The 23,035-nt window shown below is 38.2% G+C and overlaps 1 protein-coding gene across 1 annotated transcript in view; it reads right to left on the minus strand.

Annotated features, from left to right (window-relative positions):
* Positions 1-865: 865 nt before the first annotated feature.
* LOC115601023 (atrial natriuretic peptide receptor 1-like) overlaps positions 866-23,035 on the minus strand; it is a 41,330-nt gene continuing 19,160 nt past the window's right edge. Inside the window, exons 10-25 of the mRNA XM_030470549.1 lie at positions 22,803-22,875; positions 19,488-19,635; positions 18,022-18,108; positions 17,634-17,777; positions 16,664-16,785; positions 14,850-14,991; positions 11,203-11,255; positions 9,946-10,031; positions 8,817-8,936; positions 7,831-7,924; positions 6,948-7,035; positions 6,047-6,186; positions 4,237-4,389; positions 3,219-3,317; positions 1,547-1,638; positions 866-1,030 (exon numbers count right to left, since the gene is read on the minus strand). Coding sequence (XP_030326409.1) covers positions 866-1,030; positions 1,547-1,638; positions 3,219-3,317; positions 4,237-4,389; positions 6,047-6,186; positions 6,948-7,035; positions 7,831-7,924; positions 8,817-8,936; positions 9,946-10,031; positions 11,203-11,255; positions 14,850-14,991; positions 16,664-16,785; positions 17,634-17,777; positions 18,022-18,108; positions 19,488-19,635; positions 22,803-22,875 — 1,806 coding nt within the window. The remainder of the gene's footprint in view (positions 1,031-1,546; positions 1,639-3,218; positions 3,318-4,236; positions 4,390-6,046; positions 6,187-6,947; positions 7,036-7,830; positions 7,925-8,816; positions 8,937-9,945; positions 10,032-11,202; positions 11,256-14,849; positions 14,992-16,663; positions 16,786-17,633; positions 17,778-18,021; positions 18,109-19,487; positions 19,636-22,802; positions 22,876-23,035) is intronic.

The following is a 23,035-nucleotide window of genomic DNA, read 5'->3' on the forward strand; positions in this document are numbered from 1 at the left end:
ATTACACAGTGACTCAGAGGGCTGCCTGATTTCACAGTCAGTCAGTCAGACAGATAGCCAGCAACAGCAGGTTCACCACTGCTTTAGTCAAAACAACTTCTTAATATAAGTAAACATTAAGACAGTTTTTCTGAGAAATCCCAGAGCAGCCAAAGACGAGCAGCTGTAAAGTACTCTCTGCTGTTTAAGTATGTTTAAGTATGCAATGTCTTTCATTTCTCTCCCAAAATTTTCAGATCTCTGTACCAAGATGGTAGGTATTAGTAAGTCTTAACTCTATGGAAATACCCCAGACTTTCTTCTTAATTGTTCTTTCTATGCTCCGGGCAATGGACATGAAACAGAAGTAGGAGCACAAATTCCCATTCCGATTTGTATCCACTATGACTGCACTGCTTCATCCTCCTCTTCCAATGGGCCTTGCTTTCTAACACAATACACATCTCATTTTTCCCATTCACAGCACAAAATCAATCACACCCACGAAGTTTCTCATACCACTAAATAGCAATACACTGTCTCCTTCTCCCCTGTGGGAGCCGTTTACAGGCTGGAATGTCCAGCCAGCTAGTTTTGAAGTTATGGAGGCTGCTGTCAGAGGATTACCCAGCAAAACCAAACCAACAAGTAACACTGGGAGCTACTTTGTGCCCTAGCAGCTGGTGAACCAGTCTTATGTATCATTCCTTAAGATAAGTTTTCACTTTTTGTATTTTTCCTGCCACTGGTGGGAAAGAGATACCTGTGAATAAAGTCTGAGCAAATACATCCACAAGGCCAAAGGGGTGTACTATCTCTTTTCTTACTTTCTATAAGAATGACCTAACAGACTGAAAGCAGGATGAATGCTGGAGTTAGTGAGTGGCTAGTAAGCAGGACTTGAGAGAGGGTCACTGGAAAGGACACCTGGTATCAAACTAAACGAAGATCTGTTGTGGTCCTGACGAGTCACAGAAGTGCTGGTGACTGCCTTCTGGGTGGCAGAGGCTTTCTTACCTTCCAACCAGTATGTTACCATGTCTCCTTTCCCCTGAGGAAGAAAATGAGTCATGGTGTTATAATACTACCCATCATCTGTGTAATAATCTTATTACAATTCAAATCAAGTCCCAAAAGGAGGCTGATGTGCCTGTTAGCCATTTTACATACAGGAAAACTGAGACATGAAACTTAGTTAAAAGACAGTGGCAGCACTACCAATTAAAACAGTTCTTTGAAGTTCCATCCAGAACTGGGTCCAGAAGTATGTTCATCCTCTTACGGAACTCTTACGATGATTTCGAACAGTTATGACAAAGTGACTTGCCAGACAGTACTTCCAAGTTTGACTACGTACTTCATCTCTGAATTATCAGGGTTGTCCCATGAAAAAAGCCAGTGGAATTAGTCCTGATTTAAAACTTGGGCCTGCTCTCCTCAGGGATAGGAAAGAGTCTAACCCAAGGGCTCTGAGACATAGAGGACTGCATGGGTTAATATTCAGGGACTCCAGAGTACTTTCACACTCTCCTCTCTGAAAGGCTGAATATAAATGTTGCATACACACCTTGACTTGTAAATTCCCACGGCATACTAACACATACTCTCCAATCTGCTCCAACAGCTGGTATGCACTTGAACTGCATTGTATTTTAAGAGCTGTAAAGAGAGACAGTTGTCATATTATTGCAACAATTTAAAAATTTGAGACAGACCTGTCTCCCTCTGTGCGCCAAAGGCTTCAAGACTCATTAATGAACTCCCCCTTGCTTTTGTTATGTGTTTGCTGTCCTTACTGTTATTTGAAATGTTTGCACATAAGTTCCCTTATCCTGGCCTATTTGTGAGAGCATCTCAGGACAAACACATGGCTGTCAACAAACACTATTCTTCACATCGTGCATCTAATATTATTTGTCTACTTTTCACAGCTGCCTGGCTGGAGTTACTGACGAGCACCCTTTTCATCTTGCAAAGAAAACCACACGTAACCACTTGGGGTTTTTTTGCCTTCAACATTCTGTGACACAGAGTAAATCATTACGTTTCTTTGTTTTAAAAATATCACAGATGACAGTAGGACTGGCTATCAGTCTTACTGATTTTTCATATATCAGAAAATGATGGTTTTGTAATATCCATTTCTTTGTTGTTGTTTTTTCATTTTTTTTTAATTGAAAGTCTCAAAACAGTCCCTGTAGACCAGGAAATACAAGTTTCAACATATCCAGATACATAGCTCTGAAATATTCTTTCCAGTAGATATGCGATCTTTTAACTGGTCATGCTGCTTAGGAACAAGACAGTAGCACTCAGATTCCACCTGATAACAATTTTAATTTACATTGCTAAAAATTATTTATTTTTAAATTACCATCTTATGGTTAAAACACGTTAATGTAATTTGAGATCCTCAGATGTGCATGGCTAGAGAAAGAAGGAGATAAAACAAAGGCTTAAAAGAGAAAAAGCTCTGCCTTTATACTTACAGTTATAGTGTTGATGCATCATATAAAAAATAGATTGGCATATAGAACAGAAGATGAAAAATGGAGAATGATGGTAGCAGATTTTGAATGCAATTAGTTTTAAACCAGTTCAGATGCGATGATACAAGGGGCCTGAAAGGAGGAGGAGGAGATGGCTAAAGATGAAGGTTGCTAACTGAACATGGAGCTCTGTTATCTCCTAGGAGGAAGTGAAAGTGAGGATATCTCCATGATTTAATCTCTGGAGATTTCTGTCTAATCGTTTCACAGGAGGACACATACATGATCCCCTATGGTTGAAGACAGACACAGCTCTCATGATGTCCTAACATCTCTTGTGTTCTCCGTTAGAGGAAATTATTAGTGAAAAAGAGGAGTCACAAAAATATAAAATATTAATATAAAATAAAAATATTAATAAATTCAGATGGATTCCAGGGAGGAATAGAAACAGTGAACAGCTCCATTTACCTCTCATTTTATCTGATGCTCACTCTTTTTTTTTTTAAAGAACTTTAGAGACATGAAAGTCCCTTTCTGAGATTTCGGGAATGAGGGGATCTTGTTACAAAGGCTGTAGAGAACATCACTGGCATAATTTGCTAATAGTCAGATTGGACCAGAAATCAACACCCTCCTTACAGGATTTGCAGTCATTTAAACAGCACAGGAATTAAAACTCAGAATAACATTTTTCCAGAACTCATTAAGGGATGCTCAAAACCACACCTGCAGTTTGTTCCTTGTTACCTTCACTGGTAGATTCCATCCTGGAAGCTGTGTTCACAGTATCTCCAAATAAACAATACCGTGGCATTTTGGTCCCAACAACTCCGGCTACAACTGCCCCTGTTGTAGCAAAAGGAGAAAAAAAAAGCAAGACATTTCATGGCTTTAAATCACATAATCAGTCATAAAGCATCATGGCTGCATCCCACATTACCTTATATCTCATTCATTAACAAGGTGAAGACTGAGTGTCAGAATTGTGTTCTATGGGTTATACCTGTGACTTATAGGAGGCTTCCAGAGCCATGGGGGAAATCGCAAAGGGCCTCAAAGGAGGATGGTGGAGGAAGTGATGATGGGATGTAGGTAGCATGCATGAATTAAGCAACCTGCAGATTCATGTTTCAGCATGACAACAGGATATTTTGAGTGGCAGTGAGATAGAAATGCTGCCAATAGCAGCTGTGCACACAATGCTTACTAATCACATGGAAGAGCAAGAACAGGAGGTAACCTGCTGATGATGATGGCAGAAAATGAGCATTTTGATTCCTTCATGTCAGCCGCAGGGGCTTTAAAATGTAGAAGAGATGATCTCCTGCTAAGACAATGTAAGCCACTTCATTTGCAGATGCTGGGCTGCACAGCACACATCCAGCTCTGACTGTCTATCAAGGATTTGCAATCACACATCAGCTTAGATCAGGGAGCTGAAAGTCTGAGGGTGAAGGCTAGATCAAAGAGCCAAGAAGCACTTCATATTTTTGAGAGGAGAACAGTTGAAAAGGACAAGAGACACAGAATGGAAGTTCTCACTGAAATCAGCAAAGGCACTGGGTCCGTGTGATGTTTCCAATGCTGTATTTTGTGTTGTGTTCCCAACATTCCAGTTACCCAGTAACTTATTCTGTTGGAATAAATTACTATGAGGAGTTCCATCCCATGTCAAGAAATTAACTTCATTTTTAATGGAGAGGAAATGCCATTCCAGAAACATTTGTTAAACCAGAGAAGGACTCTTGCAGCCCTCTCAACATACCTGAATGGATTCCTGCTCTTATCTTTAGAAGGGTGTTGGGCTTGTGTGGAATCTTAAAAGTCTTGCAGACATCCAGAAGGTCTAAAGCCATGCTTGCGATCTCACCAGCATGAAGGATCCCATTCTCTTTGGGTACTCCTGACACCACCATATCTTAACAAAACAATGCAACTGTGTTAACCTTTGGCATTACACACAGATTTACCAAAGGATGATGCCTAAGTTAGAAAAAATAAAGCCATTTTCCCTCATATCCTGTGGCACAGTTGTGCCTGCTGAGCAGAGAAAGCCAGAAACAAATGAAGGAGAGGGCAACAGCTCACGTGTGTAATTAATTACGACGAACAGCTGAGGAAACTGGGGCTGTTTAGTCTGGAGAAGAGAAGGCTCAGGGAGGATCTTATCCCTTTCTACAACTATCTGAAAGTAGGATGAAGTGAAGAGGTGGCTGGTCTCTTTTCCCATGTAACAAGTGATAGGACAAGAGAAAGCAGCCTTAAGATGGGTCAGGGAAGGTTTAGATTGTATTTTAGGAAAAATTTCTTCACCAAACGGGTGATCAGGTATTGGAACAGGCTTCCCAGGGAAGCAGTGGCATCACTGTTCCTGGAAGTGTTCAAATCTGTGTAGAGGAGGCCCTCAGTGACACAGTTTAGTGGTGGACTTGGCAGTCCAAGGGTAATGGTTGAACTTGGTGATCTTAAAGGTCTTTTCCAACCTAGTTGATTTGATGGTTCTATGATTCTACACTAGCTCTGAAAAATGTTGGATTTCCTTCTTAAGGAACTTCCATAAGATTTACTCCCTTTTATCCTTTATTCCTCCCTCCCTCCATTGAAGATACTTGAAGTGAGACAGGTAGTGGGAAGTGGCTGTTCAATACCTTTTGTCTTTGGGCAGATTATTATAAAGAGAGACAATGATTCCCACTAGGCATTTGCCTGTGCTTCCTGCACTGACTCTTACTGTGTAGGACAAGAAATAGATATCTTCAGCATCCCTTGGGTGCACTTTTTCAGGAATTTTATGCTCCAGAAAATGCTCAACCTTGCCACAAAAAAAAAAAAAAAAAAAAAAAAAAAAACCACCACAAAAAACCAAAAAAACCAATAAAAAACCCAACCAACCAACCAAACAAACAAACAAAAAAACCAAACCAAACCAAACCAAACCAAAAAACCTGGGTTTTTTTTTTTTCTTTCACATCTCTTGTAGGATTTCCTGTCTGTCTCATCCAAAACCTGCTAGATTCTGCTAGGTTTTTGATTAAACTCAGTTTTAATGGTAGTCAATCCCCAGCAGATTCCCATGGTAGCAAATGGAAAGAAATTTTCCTAAAAGTCCAGAAAAAAGAAGCAGCCAAGCCCCTACAGAATATTAAGATAGAGAAAGGTGTCATGGTTTTTGTCATAAAGCTTATGGAATGGCATCTGTGGTCTCATGTAGAAAGTGAATTTTTCACTTGTGTTCCTGTGAAACGTAAGTTGCCAACTGGGATTAATCTGTTGCCAGGGTTTAAAGTCAGACCTTACAGGTCATAGGAACCAAATAAACAACAGAAGTTGTTTACTCAACTCATTTGTCCCATCCACAACATTCATCAATTATAGGAATTATGAAAGGCATGCAGGAAAATGTTCCTGAAGTTTATTAGGGGTCTGTTAGGACTTCTCCCCTAATTGTTTTGTGTGGTCTTCCAGTGGTAATAAACTTTCCAAGTCTCCTTCATCTGTTCTTCCTTGACATCAAATCAGTTTCTATTCTGATGAAATAAATACCCATGCCCATTATTGTCCACAGCAGAACTTACAGGCATCTCCTATTGTCTCCACCTTATAGACATCATAGTTATCTATGATTTCATCAAAAGTGGTATAGAGCTTGTTCAAGAGATCTACCACTTGGTAAGGTGTGCTGCTGCTGGACAGCTGAGTGAAGCCAACAATGTCACTGTTAAAACACAACAAAAAGAACTTATCAACTATTTTAACCATTGCAGATTGGTAATCCCAAACACACAGTAATAATAATGTGTCAGTGGAACTACCTAAAGCTCTTTTTCAATGGTTCTTTCATTAAGGATCTTACAGAATAGTTTTGTCTTCAGAAATATACTTACATGGAAAACAGACTCCTTCCATTTGAAAGGACTGACTGACCTAAATCTTTTTGCTTACAAATGCAGTAAACCACTTTTTACAGCTAGACTTTAATCTATGACAAACTAAGTAGTCTTTAATTTTGGGTTATGTACCAATGAAAAAAGGGAATTTAATAGCTGTTCATTTATTACAAGTGAAGACATGCAATTTGTATGTTGCTTCATGCATACATAACAAGTCGTAGACTGTAAATCCATGTGGACTCTAAGGACAGACAAGTTTCCTTTACACAGCTAAATGCTGGAACCTTTACTTAGACCTATCTGATGAAACATACATGCATGTGTATGTAACACTCATAAAATGACAAGCTATTGTGTGCTAGAGCCCCACAGTAATCTCATTTTTTATTTAAGTAATTATAATGAAAAATGGAGACGTGAAAATTTTGAAAGACACTCATTTGCAGAGTTAAATGTTGCCACGTGGTACAATAAATGGCAGTTTAGATAGAAATTCTGTACTCAGTTAGGAGCTTCACCTCCACTAGGAGTCTAGAAGTCTCTTCTGTAGGAGTCAGTTCTAATCCTGTTTTTCATTTTTGTTTACCTGAAAAAGATGGTGGAACTTAAGTAACTTTGAGCTTGTGCATGTTTTCCCTGCCTGAGATCATCTGCTACTTGCTTTGGCAACATACCTGTTGTAGAAAGTAGAATATTTTTACTTTTTTGACACGGATAAATGCATACAATAAACAGAATATATTTGTTTAAAGGTATAAAAGCAATGTTTGTAAATGTGAAATATCCTGAAGGTGAAAGCACTAAAATCTGCTCTGCTGTAGTGTGAGAATTCACAGTAAATCTCACTGATAACAAGTCTAGATTTTTCAGATAAGCCATAAGTTTCAGTTCCAACAAACTAATATGTATACATTCCAAGCAAGAGTAAGGTTAGAATCTAACAGTGTGACTTGGGGTATTACTAACTTTTTCTTTGTCAATTCTTTGCTAGTGTTTTCTTTCTGTGTAAAGTTTGTTTACTATCTTTTATCTGAGTTTTTTGATCTTTATTTCTCCTATCTTGCACTTTCACAGCATTTTCCTTTTTTTGTCTTAGATGTTATACCTGTTCCTTTATCCCTTTTTTCTTGTGGAATTCCAGAAGATACACTAACATCAAAAGTAACCTCAGTCCAAAAAGCAATTCCCCAACATTTATAACTGTACAGAAGGACTGCCATGCAAAATCAAAGTGAGATTACTATGGATTCTGGAGTCATAGCTCTCAGATGAGTGCGCTGATTTTTAGGGGGAAATTATTAAAAGCAGCTAAATATCTTTCCAGCTTTGCAAGGAACAAGTCTGTTATTACATTGCCAACTAAATCTAATCTATTAAATAATCACCTATCAAAGGGTTTCTATTTGTAATTAAACAGTTAAAATCAGATTATTATTAAGAATACCCGGTATTTTTGCTATATAACTTACTATACAACAGACGATCAGTCTTCTGTTTTTCATGCATTAAATCCTGGGTTCTCTCAGAAACCAGTATCTCCAGATGTTTGCTGTATTTCTCCATCTAAATAACATAGAAAATTGCATAAAATAATTATTTTACTGAAGCAGGTTCATAGTTGGATAAGATTTAAACATTTGAATGATTCTGTTTTCAAACATTCAGATAAGCAAAGGCTCAGGTCTGAGACAGATGATTTTTTCTTACAAATCCAAAGATCAGATTTCTCCCAAGGTGAATTTATGATTCTAGATTTGAGATTGTTGCTTACATGTAAGAGGGTAGAGGCCGATACCAAGTCCGTTTAAACATTAGGGGTTTAAACAGATTCAAAGTCTGTTTAAACATTAGGGGTCAAATCGAATGTAGACACCAAGACGCAGACATGGATTAAAATATGTTAACAAACCCAAATGTACGTAAGTCTCAATCTTTTATTAAAAGCTCAAAATGCTGTTTCATCATCCTTCTGCGGTATGCTATGCTTTTTGCATCCTTGCTCCGTATGATGCAACAGGTTGTGGAGACAAGAGTTTCTTTTCTATGATGATGTGATTAAGACACTCTGCTCAGAATCCATCTGTAAACATTCTGTTTGTGGCATTCAAGGATTCTGTTCCCCCAGTAGTGTAGGACCAATACCAACCCACTTGGAAAAGGGGAATATGGTTACCTGTGAGCGCATTAAAAGCCAAACATTTTGCTGAAGAAACAAAAGCGTTAAGTCCCCAAAAGCTGAGAAAGTTAAGAAAAAAAATGACAGAAATAGAATGAGAAGGAAAGCTGGATCTCAAGCAGAACTGCAGCTACAATCAGCGCATCAGAGCTAAATGAATTATTTTGGATTTTCTTATCAAAGAAGGGGTACGAGGTCAAAAACAGACCTGAAGGACAGAGGTGAAAGCTATTGCAAGTAAGCAGGTTGACTTGGATTGGATTAAAAAAATAGATTTACCAGAGTCATCATCATGTCAACAGGGCTAACTTTATTAGGATTCATCTTGTACAACATTTTCTTGACTTGTTCAAATGTAGGCCTTTGGGCTGGATTATTTTTTCTGCACTTTCTGATTAACTGCAGCAGAGAAAGAGAATGAGAAAAGCAAACAGTGTTTTGTCATTCTAAGCACAGGCAGAGTTTCTAATTAATACTACTATTTTCTTGGTGCAAACTGTGCATGTGAAACCCTGTCTGTAGCTGGTGAAAAGTGGCTGGTCTATACTGAGGTCTCTGGAGTTCTATAGATCTACGCTGAATGAAGGATGTTAGTTCATTAAAATGCTGCTGTGGGAAATAATGGATTGATCACATTCCTTCTGTCAAACACTGCTCAAGTTTTTGTCTTGTGCTTTAAGGGTTACGCTGTTGAAGTCACATTCTGTTTTCAGAGGACTTGTCTGTACACAAAATGCACAAAAGATTAAAATCTCAACTACTTCTTGAGAATGTTAGCTCCCAACTAAAATCCAGTGCTGCTTATGAAAAGATGGTTGCATTTTGGGTGCTACAAGCCACCAAAGGTGAATTATTTAGTTCTTAAGCTGGAACAAGGATACCACAGTCTTGTGATTTAATTGAACTGGGAGAGAGTGTACTTTGTTTTATTAGGCAGCTTGAGGCTACTGAACACACAGTCCTTTTTCATGAGAATCAAACCAAACTCATACTTTGTCTGAGACACATGCTTCATTACTTGGAAGTCCTTTGCCAGTAATCTAAATAGATATTACTAATATGTGTATGGAACTCATCACTTTAAATAAAATAAATATGCACAAAAATCAATGATTGAATATTAAAAACATCATTTATTACACTGACAATTTGAAGGGACAGTTGAAACATTCAATTTGTCAGAATGACAGGGGTTTTATAAAGGATATTAAAGCATTTCATTGTGTTTTGTTTGAGATGTGCTTCGATGTGTTTGAGATGGAAAGATTTTATCTTTCCATGTTTGAGATGTGCTTCGCTTCTGGGTTGTTTCCTTTCATCAATGGTAATATTGCCATAAGACTTCAGTAACATGTCTTAAATTCACTTCAGTAAAGAATTTTTGTACAAAATATTGTATCTCACTCACCTCCATGTAATCTGTGGGACATGGGCAAGAATTCTCAGCCTTTCCTGAAATTAATTCTGCCAAAGGGGGGGATGAAGAATATTCACCTGAATGCACATCATCTTTCTAGAGAAAAAGGAATTAAACAATGTTGAAACAAGTGGTGTGTTTTTCATACTACCCATTGAAAATATATTCCTATGATCATCATTACTTTTATGATGTCTTCCTCATCACTTCCAGATCAGCTTTTTTACATAAGAGTACAAGGAAAAAAAAAAAAGAGGTAACTCAGTCTAAACAGCATGGCCTTGTAGAAAAGCTTTTTCAGGGCTGAAAGACTTTAATCTCAGTGTTTATATGAGGTAAACAACTTTTGAAACAAATGAATACCTGGCAAGATATTGGGAAACTTTTGAGAAACCACAAGACCTACATTGGTGTATTATCACAAACTATCAGAAATGGAAGAATGGCAAATTCAGGTCTTCATAAGGAAGAAGTTCTTTACTGTGACGGTGGTGAGGCCCTGGAACAGGTTGCCCAGAAAACTGGTGAATGCTCCATCCCTGGCAGTGTTCATGGCCAGGTTGGACAGAGCCTTGGGCGACAAGGTCTAGTGTGAGGTGCCCCTACCCATGGCAGGAGAGTTGGAACTAGATGATCTTAAGGTCCTTTCCAACCCTAACCATTCTATGATTCTATGATTCATTGTTACATTCTTCTTAAACAAATTATTTCAGACACAACATGGTTACATATCCACAACATCTGGTTTCAAGTTAAAGGTGGCTTTTTTGTGTTTGCCATTTAACACTGATCACAAAACAGGTGCAAAGTAGACATTTTGCTGATGGAGAGCAGCTCATTTGCTCTTCTAGCATATTCTTATCACTGCGAGACTGCACTGAAAGGGTCTGTGCATGGAACAAAAGGAAGGAAGAACAGGAGAAAAAGGATGTTATGGCATACCTTCCCGCTCTACCCACCACCACCACCATTAAGCCTCACAGAGCTAATCAAAAGGCAGTTCTGGAGCTACGTTATTTTTTTCATACACTCTTCTTCAAAGTCCTGAAGAAAGTCTCATGCATCCTGGTGGATGCATGAGAAAGCCCTGACTGCATGCCCCTTTGGAACTAAACTTGCTCCCACAAAATCAAAAGGAAAACGTATGCTCAAAAAATAAATCAAAGGTGCAATTACTCAGAGTTTGGTTTGTATCTTCAGCAGAAACCGAATCAACATTGTCAAGCAAACTTCAAAGTTCATCTTTACTTACCGGCATAGCATCACTTCTTGTGGCAATTTCTATTAAAATGATGGCATAACTGCAGAATAAAAACAAGCCAAAATCTCAATGAAATAGCAGTTAATGGAGTCACTGATTTTATCTTTCCATGATTTCTTCTTCCTCACTATTTTATGACTGAAAGCCCAGTATCCCAAAAGGGAGGTTAGCAACAGTGCTGCTATCTATGTGTTTTCAGAGATCTGTCAATGATTACTTCATAGCAGAATCCTCTCACAGTTATGAGTCTCAGAGATGAAGCATTTGAATTTGATGGACAGCAAAGCAATTTTCCCTGGAAGAATTAATGGAACCTAGAGGGGTTATGTTCAGGGACTTACACGATATCTGCCAATTAAACGTACAGAACAGGTTTGTGCTGTAGTCAAGGGGCAGAAGCAGGTTCATCAGTATCATCACCTGGAGGAGTAGCTTCTTTCCAGCATAGATAACTGTTTTGGTGAATCTCCATAGTCAATGAGACAGCGTGTCCAGAGTATATCTTTTACAGTAAGCAATTTTGCTTGTTCTTTCTGAATCATATTTTCATCATCATCTTCTTCCTCTGATGAACCAAGGCCAAACACATTCATCAAGGGTGAAGAATGCAAAAAGGTGGAATAACAACTGGGTATTCAGTTTCCTTATTGAACGCACTAGAGATCTTCTAGAACAGTGATCTCTAAGAAGCCAGCACCTTCTCTAGCCAGCAATCCTGATAAAGATGCTCTTGCCTCTTCATGTATTTAAACCATGTAATAATTAACTCTCAGCATGCATCTCTACTTAATAACATTTATTTTTATGGTGCTTGCAGTCTGCTATATTGCTAAGGGTTGCTCTGTTTGGTAAAGAATTCTGCCTAAATAATGGGGTATATCTATTTATCTTTCAGTCCACTTGTGGACCACCACTGCAAATAAAATAATGCATATAAACTACACTGAATACTGTAGAAATTAATCTGATGAGATTTATATGTTAATTTGGGGGTTATTCAGTAGTAGAAAGGAATAGCAATCCTGGTGAGACAGCAAAGCTGAAACAGATTTTCAAGGAGAGCACTTACATGATGGTAACCCCAATAAAGCAGTATTGATTTTGTTCAGCTTTAGCAGCGCTGCTCAAAAAAGTCCTAGCATAGTGGATAGTGAAATTCGCATAACAATTGCAACTCGGGAGGAGCCAATCTAGGAGAAACTGTGACTGGAAACAGCCTCTTCAGCTCAAAGAGGAGCTGCTTTCATGCTGCTGTTCTCATTTCCATTTTAGCTTTCTCATCTGACCAACACATTCTCTGAGGAACTTTAAAAACAAGTGATTCATCTGTAAAAGCACATGAAATTACAAGTCCCACTCCTGCAGTTGCTACTCATTTTTCATTTGGGCCATACCTTCTGGAATATTAATGGACACAGGTAAAAACTGAGGATTCCAAGACTGGGACACTGCTCCCTGGCCCATAAGCCCACATATATATATCAGGAAGACTTAGCACATGCTCACATCATCCAACATCAACTCTGTTAAAATGCAGGTTCTGAAGAATAGCTCAGTTAAGAAGACAACCCTTTTAATGCTACACGGTACATCTCTTTCTTTCTTCCCTGACTGTATGTTGCTCTTCTCCCTTTTCTGTTTTCATTTCTTACTGTTTTTTCTTTTTTTACCAAGAAAAGATTAACTGAAGTACAACAAAAGAAGACCTGGATTTTGCAGACATGGGGACTGACAGCCAGATGGATTTAGCAAGCATTCACTGAATCTGTCAAAAGGTCATTGTAGTCATCCATGATATGAGTGAACCAGCTCTTAGCACTATTTTAAGTGGAGTGCCCTGGCAAAAAATAGCTTCAGGAGGCCAGGTTGACTGCAGAGTCGAGTAATGATATCTAACCTGCACAGGGGCCATGTGTAAACCGATAAGCACCATGGAAATATTTTCTGGAATCTGTTGGTTGTAGGGCAATAATAAACTGCCATTTATAAGGCAACCCTAAAATTACTGCTTATTTGGATCACAATACTTCCTAAGACCAGTGAATGTTGAAAAAGTAAAGGCTGACACAGGACAAACGATAACAGTCAGATATATCAACACAGTGACAAACTGCTGTTACCTGAGCTATTTTGAAGAAAATTCTAAGGGCATGTTTAAGCCTATAGATATAAATATTATTGAAACCTCAAATTCTTGCTTAGCCTATAGATATAAATATTATTGAAACCTCCAATTCTTGCTTACATAACCTTATAGAATGGACTACAAATAATAACGTTCAAGCACATTGCATAAGCATACATTTCTTTACAAGGGAATAATGTGTACTAATCCAGTAAATCTTATTTATGAAATCATGTCTTCATATAATTTTTAATGAATCCTAATTGAAAAAAGGGGAAGACTTAAACAATATTCTCTGTTTCTGCAACTAATTTTTCAATGAAAGCTCAGTAACAATCACTTAAGGCAGTAAGAATTTGTTGTGGCCTGGTACAAGCCAGAGTAAAACTCAGAGTTTTTGATAAAAAGCAATAATAGCTACTCTTTGGTAAATGCTGTTAATAAACAGTGCTAATAACCATGCCTCCTTATGCTTAGCTGTGTTGCTGTATCAGTATTTCAGTCTCTCATTGAATTCCAGTTCTTTACATTCTGCTAGCTGCCAAAGTCACCAGGAAATAGAAAACTTCTGCTGGTCTGGGAATGTAGCAAGATAAAGTAAGAAAAAAGGGCCAGAAGTATCCTGTAATACCATTTTGCATTTCTCCCTTTCCAATTCTTTTAGCAAAGTACTGGAAATAAGCAGACAGAGGAAGTATAATTGTTATGGAATAGAATACACCAAGAACACAGTGTTTTTCCTACTTACACAGAAAAATCACATGAGACCTAAGAAATACAGGTTTGGGTTTTTTTAGACCTAGTTCAATGGCTTTGTCATCTGATTATTATTCTCTGAAAATTCAATTGTAATCCTGTTTATCTGAAAAGTGTTTGGATAGAAACTATCCATCACTGTCAAGGCTAAATCTGATAGCCAAATAAGCCATTGCAAAGTGATCTCCTATAAAGGTTTTCAAAATGAAAGGAATGAAGCTATTCACTAGTGTATCTATTTCCTTTTTCTACCTCTTTTTTTTCACTGCAAACTAAACATTGTCATTGTGTCTATGCAGTAAAAGAATGTATTGACAGTAATTATAGAATTATGGGATGTGTATGTGCATTATGACATCCTAGAAAATTGGTGCTATTAAGTTTTAAAGTATTGCCATTATTGAAAATAATCTGCTTTTTTCACAAGAAATGGCAAAAAAAAAAAAAAAAGATTACTAGATAACAGCGGATTTTTATTCCTTTTTTATCTACCAGTCCAGAGTAACTCCTTACAAATCATTAGGCCAACTCTGCATTTATATGATGTCAGTGAATTCAGTATTTGGTTAACTACCTTGAAAGAGAAGATCCTGTGATATCTTTGCTATTCTGTATTCCAAGATCAATCCTTTTTAATATACAACCAAACATTTACCAGGGGTGACCAAGAATTACACTAAGCCTAACTGTTATTAAAGAATACTCAATTTGAGATGAGATTATTAATTGCGAGAAACAGGAAAAATTAACTACCTGTAGACATCTGTCATAGAATTGGGTTCATAGTCTGAAAGCGAGTGGATTTCAGGAGCTGTGTAAATCTGTGCCAAATGCTGCTGGTATGAGCTTGACCCCTCCAGAGAATCTTCTTTTCTGTATGACTGCAAACCATAATCTAACATAGAAGAAAACAGGAAGCAAACTATTCAGTGGGTACTTCTCTGAAATACATGCATTAGTAGACAGTAACAGAACTAGTCTAAAGGAATTAATTTTCCTTATTTGAAATACACATCTTAGTCTAAAACCATTGTGTGTCTGGTGGTCTCATCCCCCTAGTGCAATTGCAAATATAGGATCTGGAAATAAAACATTTGGGTAAGACTGCATGACAGCAGGCAAGTGGAACTACATGGATGCTTCCGATCAGAATTATTTTAGGATTTTATAAAATTATATACAGAAAACAGGCTCATTTCAGTGTAAGATCTTGCAAATGTAGGTTTCTGTCCTACTCATCCCCTGATCCTTATCTGTGATGACAGGTTGTCAGAGTGATTACAAGTTAGGCAGACTAGAACTACTGAAAATGAGATGGTGGGCTTTACTTGCACACCACTAGCTTCAAAACAAAAGCAGCATAAATGTGAAACATCTTTGTAGCTTTACTTTTAATATAACATAGAAGTGATTCCCAGCATGTGATTTAGCACTGAAGAGGAGAAAAAAACAACCGACTTCAGTTTTCTTTCTGATGTAAACAGCACTCTGCTCAGTGGGTGGGAAGGCAGGATGCAGATGTCTGGGTTTGTCTGGAATGACCTCTACTTAATATGGTCCTAGAACTTCATTGTTTATGTTGGAGGTTATTGGAGGTTTTCAAATAGCTGCCACATTGGTTATTTGTGAGCTGTCTTTAACATTATTGCATCCAGATAAACCATGAATATTTTAAATCTCTACAGTGCCACCAGTCAAATTCTGAACAATTTTAGAGATCCCACTTAATTCAGAGGAGCTGTGCCACGCTGGTGCAGTTGTAATAGCAGATAGCAGATAGCAGATGTAATCCAGCTATCTCAATTTTATTTGCTTGTCTCCAGAAAAGGCTCTAAGCATAGTAAGCAGTTCTGAAGGCAGCAGGATATTAAATGAGTTGGAGAAGCAGGCATGATCCTGTGAAGGAGACATAGTCATAGGATGAACCATTGAAAGACAAATCTGTTGCTGCTGGTTTTGATATGGCTGTGGGTCAGACAGTGTGGTAACTACTCTGGGAAAGAAGTAGAAGAGGAGATCACTGCTTTCATTCCCTTTGGCAGCTGCAAACTAAACTAGACTCTCCAGTGCTTTTCGTGTCCCCACAAGCAGTCTTCCCCTACCAGAAGCAGACCAGATCTGTAGCTCTTTCTGGGAGAATACAATTCAGTTTTGTGTACAGGACTGAAAAGCTCTGAGTTGATTCTGCTTTTCTCCATTAAACTACCTTGTGTTTACCAATCAGTCAGCATTATTGTATGTGTCTACAGCACTGCCCATGGCTCAGGTTTTCTCCCTGTATCAAAACTGACAATGAGACAGAATTTCTGGTCAGACTGATGTTGATGAACTCAATCATTTCTGGGATCTGCTGTGTGCATCAGTGACACATGATAAATGAATTGACATGGTAAATAACATGAAACTTGCTTCAGGATGAGAGAGTTATAGTAAAGTCTGGCATAGTCAGCATTTCCACATGAAATGTCAACATGGAAGTGCTCAGGAGGAGGACTGAGTGTGAAATGGATATGCATTAGTGGGTTAGCTGGAAAGTTTTGAAATTTTGTTTCTTATCTTCTTTTTACCTGCTATTTTACAAACCCATCGGTCATCTATAACACAGTTACTAGACTTCAACCTTCCATGGTACATTTTGTGATGGTGAAGATAAGCCATTCCTTGTGCAACATCAGTAGCAAAAGAAAACCTGAAAGACAAAAATCAGTCAGCTAGTATTCCCAATAAAGCTTCACTTAAGTGGCTCTAAAGCCTACTGAAGTTTTCAGGAAGCCTCTCTGTGACTACAATAGCTTTCAGTTTGTGTCCCCATGCTAATTTCAACAAAATGCTTACAATAGGTTGTTGGAAGGCCTTAACTCCCATTCAGTTTGTCTGAGCCCACAGAACTGTAGTCTCTTTTAAGATAGTTTCTTCTAGAAATTCCCACTAACTTTGTATCCTGGAGAGTGCTTCCAAATGTTTACAAGAGAAACAATTTTTTATTAACTTTCTTACATTATTTGGAGGGTTTCCTCCCTTACAATTTCTTTCTTTGCTGAAGGCAAACATAAGGCAGAAGTAGAAAGAGTGCACCAAGAAGATTATTCTCAAAAAGCAACGTCATTGCCTTTGTGGAAGTTCCATTGACAATGTGAGCTCATTTTCTGTCTTGGTAAATATAATGTGGTGTTTGTAGGTGTGCTAACCATTTCACTAGTATGCCTTCACAAACAGAGATGCAATGATCTTTAATTAAATGGGAATGCCCAAGATATTTCAGAACAAAATGAAGCTACATGAGAAAAGAGGTTTAAAAGCAGTTTTGCAGTATAACTAGGCTCTGTTGAAAAGTCATTGGCTTAGCATGTCCAACACTAAAGATATGATTGCTCAAAAATCCAGAAGACAAGTTAGGATTTGTTTCTTACTTCTTCATTCTCTCCATATTACAGTGCAGGACTGTCTATCCAAGGACTTTTTCTAAAATAAACATCTTGTCCTAAACTACACATAGCACAGTTTGTTTCATGTAGCTTTTCAGAAGTTTTTTTGTACCTGAAACCCCAGTTCAAAGGAATGTCTTCATTGAGCAGAACATCACTCAAGCTGCCTTTGGGGCAGTACTCCGTCAAGATGGCCACATTTGGCATTTCTGTACAACCTCCAATGAATTTGCAGAGATTAGGATGGTCAAGTTCCCTGTGAAAATCAACAGAAATGACAGCACACCTGCAATTTTCATGGATGTCCCTCCTGGTCTTTGTAGGGTAACTGGAAAACTAAGTGCCTTGTCTCACAAAGTAGAGACAAAAGTAAAACAGGTGTCACAGCAAAGTTTGAAAAAAGAGGAACATGAATTAACAGTCACACTTGGACAGATTGTAACCCTTAAAGAACCAGTATAAAAGGGAACAACATACAATTCTCAGGTTTCACTTCTTACCTCACTTGCTTTACTTCTTTACGTATGGATTTGGACAGCACGAATGCCTTCTTTGTTAATTTTTTTATGGCCACTCTTCTACCATCGCTGAAACAGAATGAAATGCTGTTCATAGAGTTTTAGGCCAACTTCATAAGCCAATAGACTACAAAAATGGACTGGATATTTCTTCTACAGTGGGCAGCTTCATATCTCTAGAGCTGAGGCACAGAATTTAAGCATGTGCATATATGGGTGTAAATCTGAGTATATGACAGGTGACAGGGCCCTGTTTCTATGATAAGGGAAATATTAGATATTATAATCAAGCATCCTTGATCTGTCGATGACATTTAGAATGTAAGACTGTTAGAGTCAGTTGAGGCAGTTCAATGATGGAGTAGCAGCAAAAGAAAATGTCAGAGCTAGTGAAACACATACAGCAACATTCCTGCTATCTGTTGATTCTGTCTACTGTTTTGAAGACCCACCATTGATATTTAACGTCATTTTGTTCTCACCAGATGAAGCATTCTCAGTGATGAAGCAGCTAAGTTTGATAGACACCAAAGCAATTTTCCTTGGAAGAAGAAAGGAATCCAGTGGAGATACATGCAGGAATTTAAGTGGTACCCACCATACAAATAGAGAGTACAGGGGCTCTGGTGTAGCAGATGTAGGTGCTTCACTGACGAGATTGAATGCCCCATTCTTACACCTTTCACCCTTGATGAATGTGATTGACTTTGACTCATCCAAGGAAGATGATGATGATGAAAATGTCATCATTCAGGAAGAAGCAGCAAAAATGCTCACTATAAAAGACCTATGCTGGACACAGTGTCTCATCAATGAAGCGGCTGTGATTTTCCACAACAGTGATCTATGCTGAAAAGGCAGCTGCTCCCCTAAGCTGATGATTCTAAGTAAGCTCTTCTGCCCTGCAAAGCACAGATCCTGCCCTGTGCATTCAAATGATAGGTATTACTTTCATCTTTGCACATGTTCTGCCCTTACCGCTTCATCATATTATTTTCATGGGGAAAATTGTTTTCTGGATAGCGGAATATGGCTACACTGTTTGCCATAAAGTATTATGATCTGCATATAGTGTGACCCAGAAGTGAAATGCTCAGTGTTTTCAGTCATATTAGCTGGTTTAAGGAGAAGATTTTTAATATTCTACTGTATAGGATGCCACTCTTTAGTGCAAAGAACCTAGCTGTGCTCTGCCTGCATTTTAGAAAAAGGACTGCATAAAAAAAAGAGACATGACAACCAAAACAGAAGCCTGGCATGTAAAAGATATTCCACAGCCAGTATGTGGTACAGAAGTCAGATGATGGTATTAACTTACTAGATTTGACTTAACAAGAGAAATGCAAGCTTTTACACTATCTGTCAACAGTAAAGTGGCAAGAACCAGAAAGAAAGGTGAAACTATGGTATAATAGGTAGTGCACTAAATGAGTTATATATTGACTTACTATTTCCCAGTCTGGGTGAAGTACTGTTTCCTGGACATGTTAGCAGCAGCTGTGCAGGAGCTCAGAGCAGTGATACAGCTGGCATTGGAGTCATTGGGTGCTGGGGAAGCACTCATGATGCTTCCCGTTGCTGTCTGTACTACATGATCTAAATGGGATATGGGATGAGAAAAAGCACCCGAAGATGCATGTTATTGGCAGGGCAGAAACTCCAGAGGCAGAAAAATATAGGGAATTCTTCAAATATTTGAATTTTGGTGGTGTGGGATAATTACTGAATATGATTTAGAAATTAAACTTATATTTAAAAATGTAGCATTGCTCACACATAAAGGAAAAACTTACTTTCAGGGTAAGATGCAGCTGCACGTGGTATGCCAGGAATTCATTCCACAGCGGTTCCCGTGACAACATTGCTTGACGGAGGATGGAGCAGAGTGGAGATTCTGTGGCCAAACTCTGTCATAGCACCAGCAAAGATGGGAACTAGGTGGTACTTAAAACTGATAAGCTGCATACTTGCTGCCCTGAGCCAACGGTCTGTCACCTTTTGACAAAATGCTGTCCTTTGTGTGAACTTTGCTTCATTATAATGCATTTTAATACGAAAACACACCTCCACCTCCAATGCTACCCACCTCCAAAGTGAGACCACCCCTCTTTGAGCATGCTCTTTGAATTTTTTGTGGCATATACCTTTAAAAGCAAAGCGAGGAAAATTTACACAATAAAGGTATGTATGACTAGAGTCACTCAAGCTCCACCCTGAAAGTGAAAAATAGTATAAAAATGACCCAAAAAGTGGGGGGCTTTAGGGAAGACATCATTGTGGACGAGCCGAGGAAGACCCCATCAGCTGACTACTCTCGACTCCTGGGACCGGTCGACGGGCTGGAAAGTCTTCCCCCCCCATAGAGACGCCTTTGGGTAAGACTTGCACTGTATCCAGTACTTCCCCGGGAAAATTAGGAATCTCTATATAGAGTTACTTTTTACTTTTATACTTTAAAGCCAGGCTGTATTATTCATAACTTTGTCGCGCGGTTGTATACTTTATTATTTGCACATGCTTTTGCAGGCAGTGTATTTTATCACTGGCAATCCACAAGAACCTGTATCTGTTGCTTTAATAAACTGCACTGTTTAAGTAGCTAATCGTAAATCTCTCATTGAACGTGACCAGCTCCCTCCGTGTGGCCGTGCTAGTTCGTGAGCACGATTAGACTGAAGGTGCAGTGCACTATTAGTGCATCCGGAATCGTGATTATTCAATATATTGAATGCGACCGGACTGATAGTGGCAAATTGGGCATCACTCAGAATCTAAGCCTAGCCGCACCCAGCCCCTCTAATATCTGAGGATCAGCTGGAAAGCAAGGGGGTTTATTTTCTGCCAAATTATTTTACCCTTTCACGCAACAGGCGGGTCTTGTTTACATTGAGACAGAAAGCCATTGTTTGGAATACGACTGCTGCTGAAAAAAAAAACCAAACCAAAAAAAAACCTGTAAAAAAGTTCCAGAGGTGATTCATTGCCAGAGATCTTTCCCATTAATCCTCAGGATTTGATGCAAGTTTTGTTTCTCTGTTCTTGGGATGATTAGCCTTTGTTGCTACTTTGAGGCCGAGGACAGAACCCAGGGAAGCAGAGCAAGCCCTGTGCCATACTTTAACAAGTCTATGTGAAGCTTCTAAAAGACTGTAAAGTACACGGATGTGGGAAGTGATTCTAACACCAGAGGGAAGCCAGAGAAGAGCAACAATACAGACAGATGAAAAAAAATTAGTGATCTCAATGTATGTTTTTTAATCTCTGTTGACCATCTCAAGGTAACAAAATGGATTTAAAAAGAAATTTAATTAATTACATATCATTTCACCATCTCCAGTTGAAACTCAGATTTAGTCAATTAGTCTCAGCATTGCTGAAAACTCTCAACTCTCCCTGGTATCAGTATCCAGTAAAGTTTGGCTGAGGAAGCTCGGCATCTTGCTCTGCATCAGGACTGCTGTGTTCCCACACCATAGTATTATCCATATGCAGTTCCAAATTGCATTGACATTTGGAGTGATTCTACAGCATTCCACCCAGAAATAAATTATAGATCCCTGAGATAACTTTGAGAAAAAGTGTGCATGTATATATATATGTGTGTGTGTGTGTGTGGTGCAATGCACCAAAAAAAGGAGTTATCTTGAAATAGGTTTTCATAGTACAGGCTACACACCCCTGGTACAGCACTGCTCGTGTGTTTCCATTTAGATAACTTTACATTTCAGGCTACTACGGATATCTCTGGACAGCTCTGTCCAGAGAAGACACACTGTCTGTTTGCAGATCTCATCATATTATCATTCCTCATTACTAATTACTGTTAGTTACCACTCCTAGGCCTGATACCAAGCCAACATCTGTTCTTTACAGCAATGAGGATATCATATCAAAACTACACAGAAAGTAATGTTCAAGTCCAAGGCTGAAAGTATCTCTACTCTATACCAACACAAGAATGCCTTGAGACTTCTACTAGCAACACAGTGATATAACACAGATAAAGCAGACATCTTTCTAGCAATTCCTCACAGAGACAAAGTGAGAAAGTGTACATCAGCACAGATCTATCGTCAGCAGATTTCTACATATTTAACCTTTTTGAGGGTCTAGGCATTTTTTTCCTTCCAAATGCCAGAACAATGAACAACAAAGTAAATAATCTACACTTATTTTAAGTATATTAGTTTTATAGTAGTATTTGTAGTATATTAAAACACATTATAACATCTGATTTATTCTTAACATGTTTAATTAGAACCAGTTAAATCATATTTTATATCCAGCGGTAAAATAAAAAAACAACTCTGGCCACAATGAATTACTTTTTGCAGCAAGTCTGTCACAGACACCAAACAGTAGGAGAAATTAAGATCTCATTATATTCCTAATTATATGTGTGAAAATCCAGAGCAACTTAGTGAGACCAATTATACAGAATGCTACATCCATTGAAGCAACTCTAATTTATTTTTTCTAAGTTCAGAGGTGATCCATTTGTTTTGGGATAGGCCTCTCTTTTTTAATTAACAAATCACCATAAAAAGAAGGAAACTATTTCACATTATTTTGACATCTAAAGTTTCAATAAACAAAAACATCAGTGATCAGCTCACAGAGGTTACAGGGATGAAACTTTGGATATGTTTTTCACAAATTGGTTCACTTTTTGTAAGACCCCTGAAACATGTAATTCTGATTGAGATAATTTCTCAAAATTATTAAGGAAACTGATCATAGTATCAAAGCGACAAGTTACTAACCTTGTTTGATGCAGGTGTAGTCTATAATCCAGCTTTCATCCCAAAACATCTTTTGTTTCTGATATTGAAACCACTACAAAAATAAATCAAGTTAATTCCTGGTGTAGCCCTACTGTCTTTGAAGGAATTAAACCAGTGAATATTTTTTATGATATATGAAAGTTTATAAGTATGCAAACAAAATCTGATGTTTAAGCATCCAACATATATCTTAGGAGTAATATTAGAACCAA

This window comes from Strigops habroptila, chromosome Z, assembly GCF_004027225.2.
Source record: "Strigops habroptila isolate Jane chromosome Z, bStrHab1.2.pri, whole genome shotgun sequence".
In the NCBI taxonomy this organism is placed as follows: domain Eukaryota; kingdom Metazoa; phylum Chordata; class Aves; order Psittaciformes; family Psittacidae; genus Strigops; species Strigops habroptila.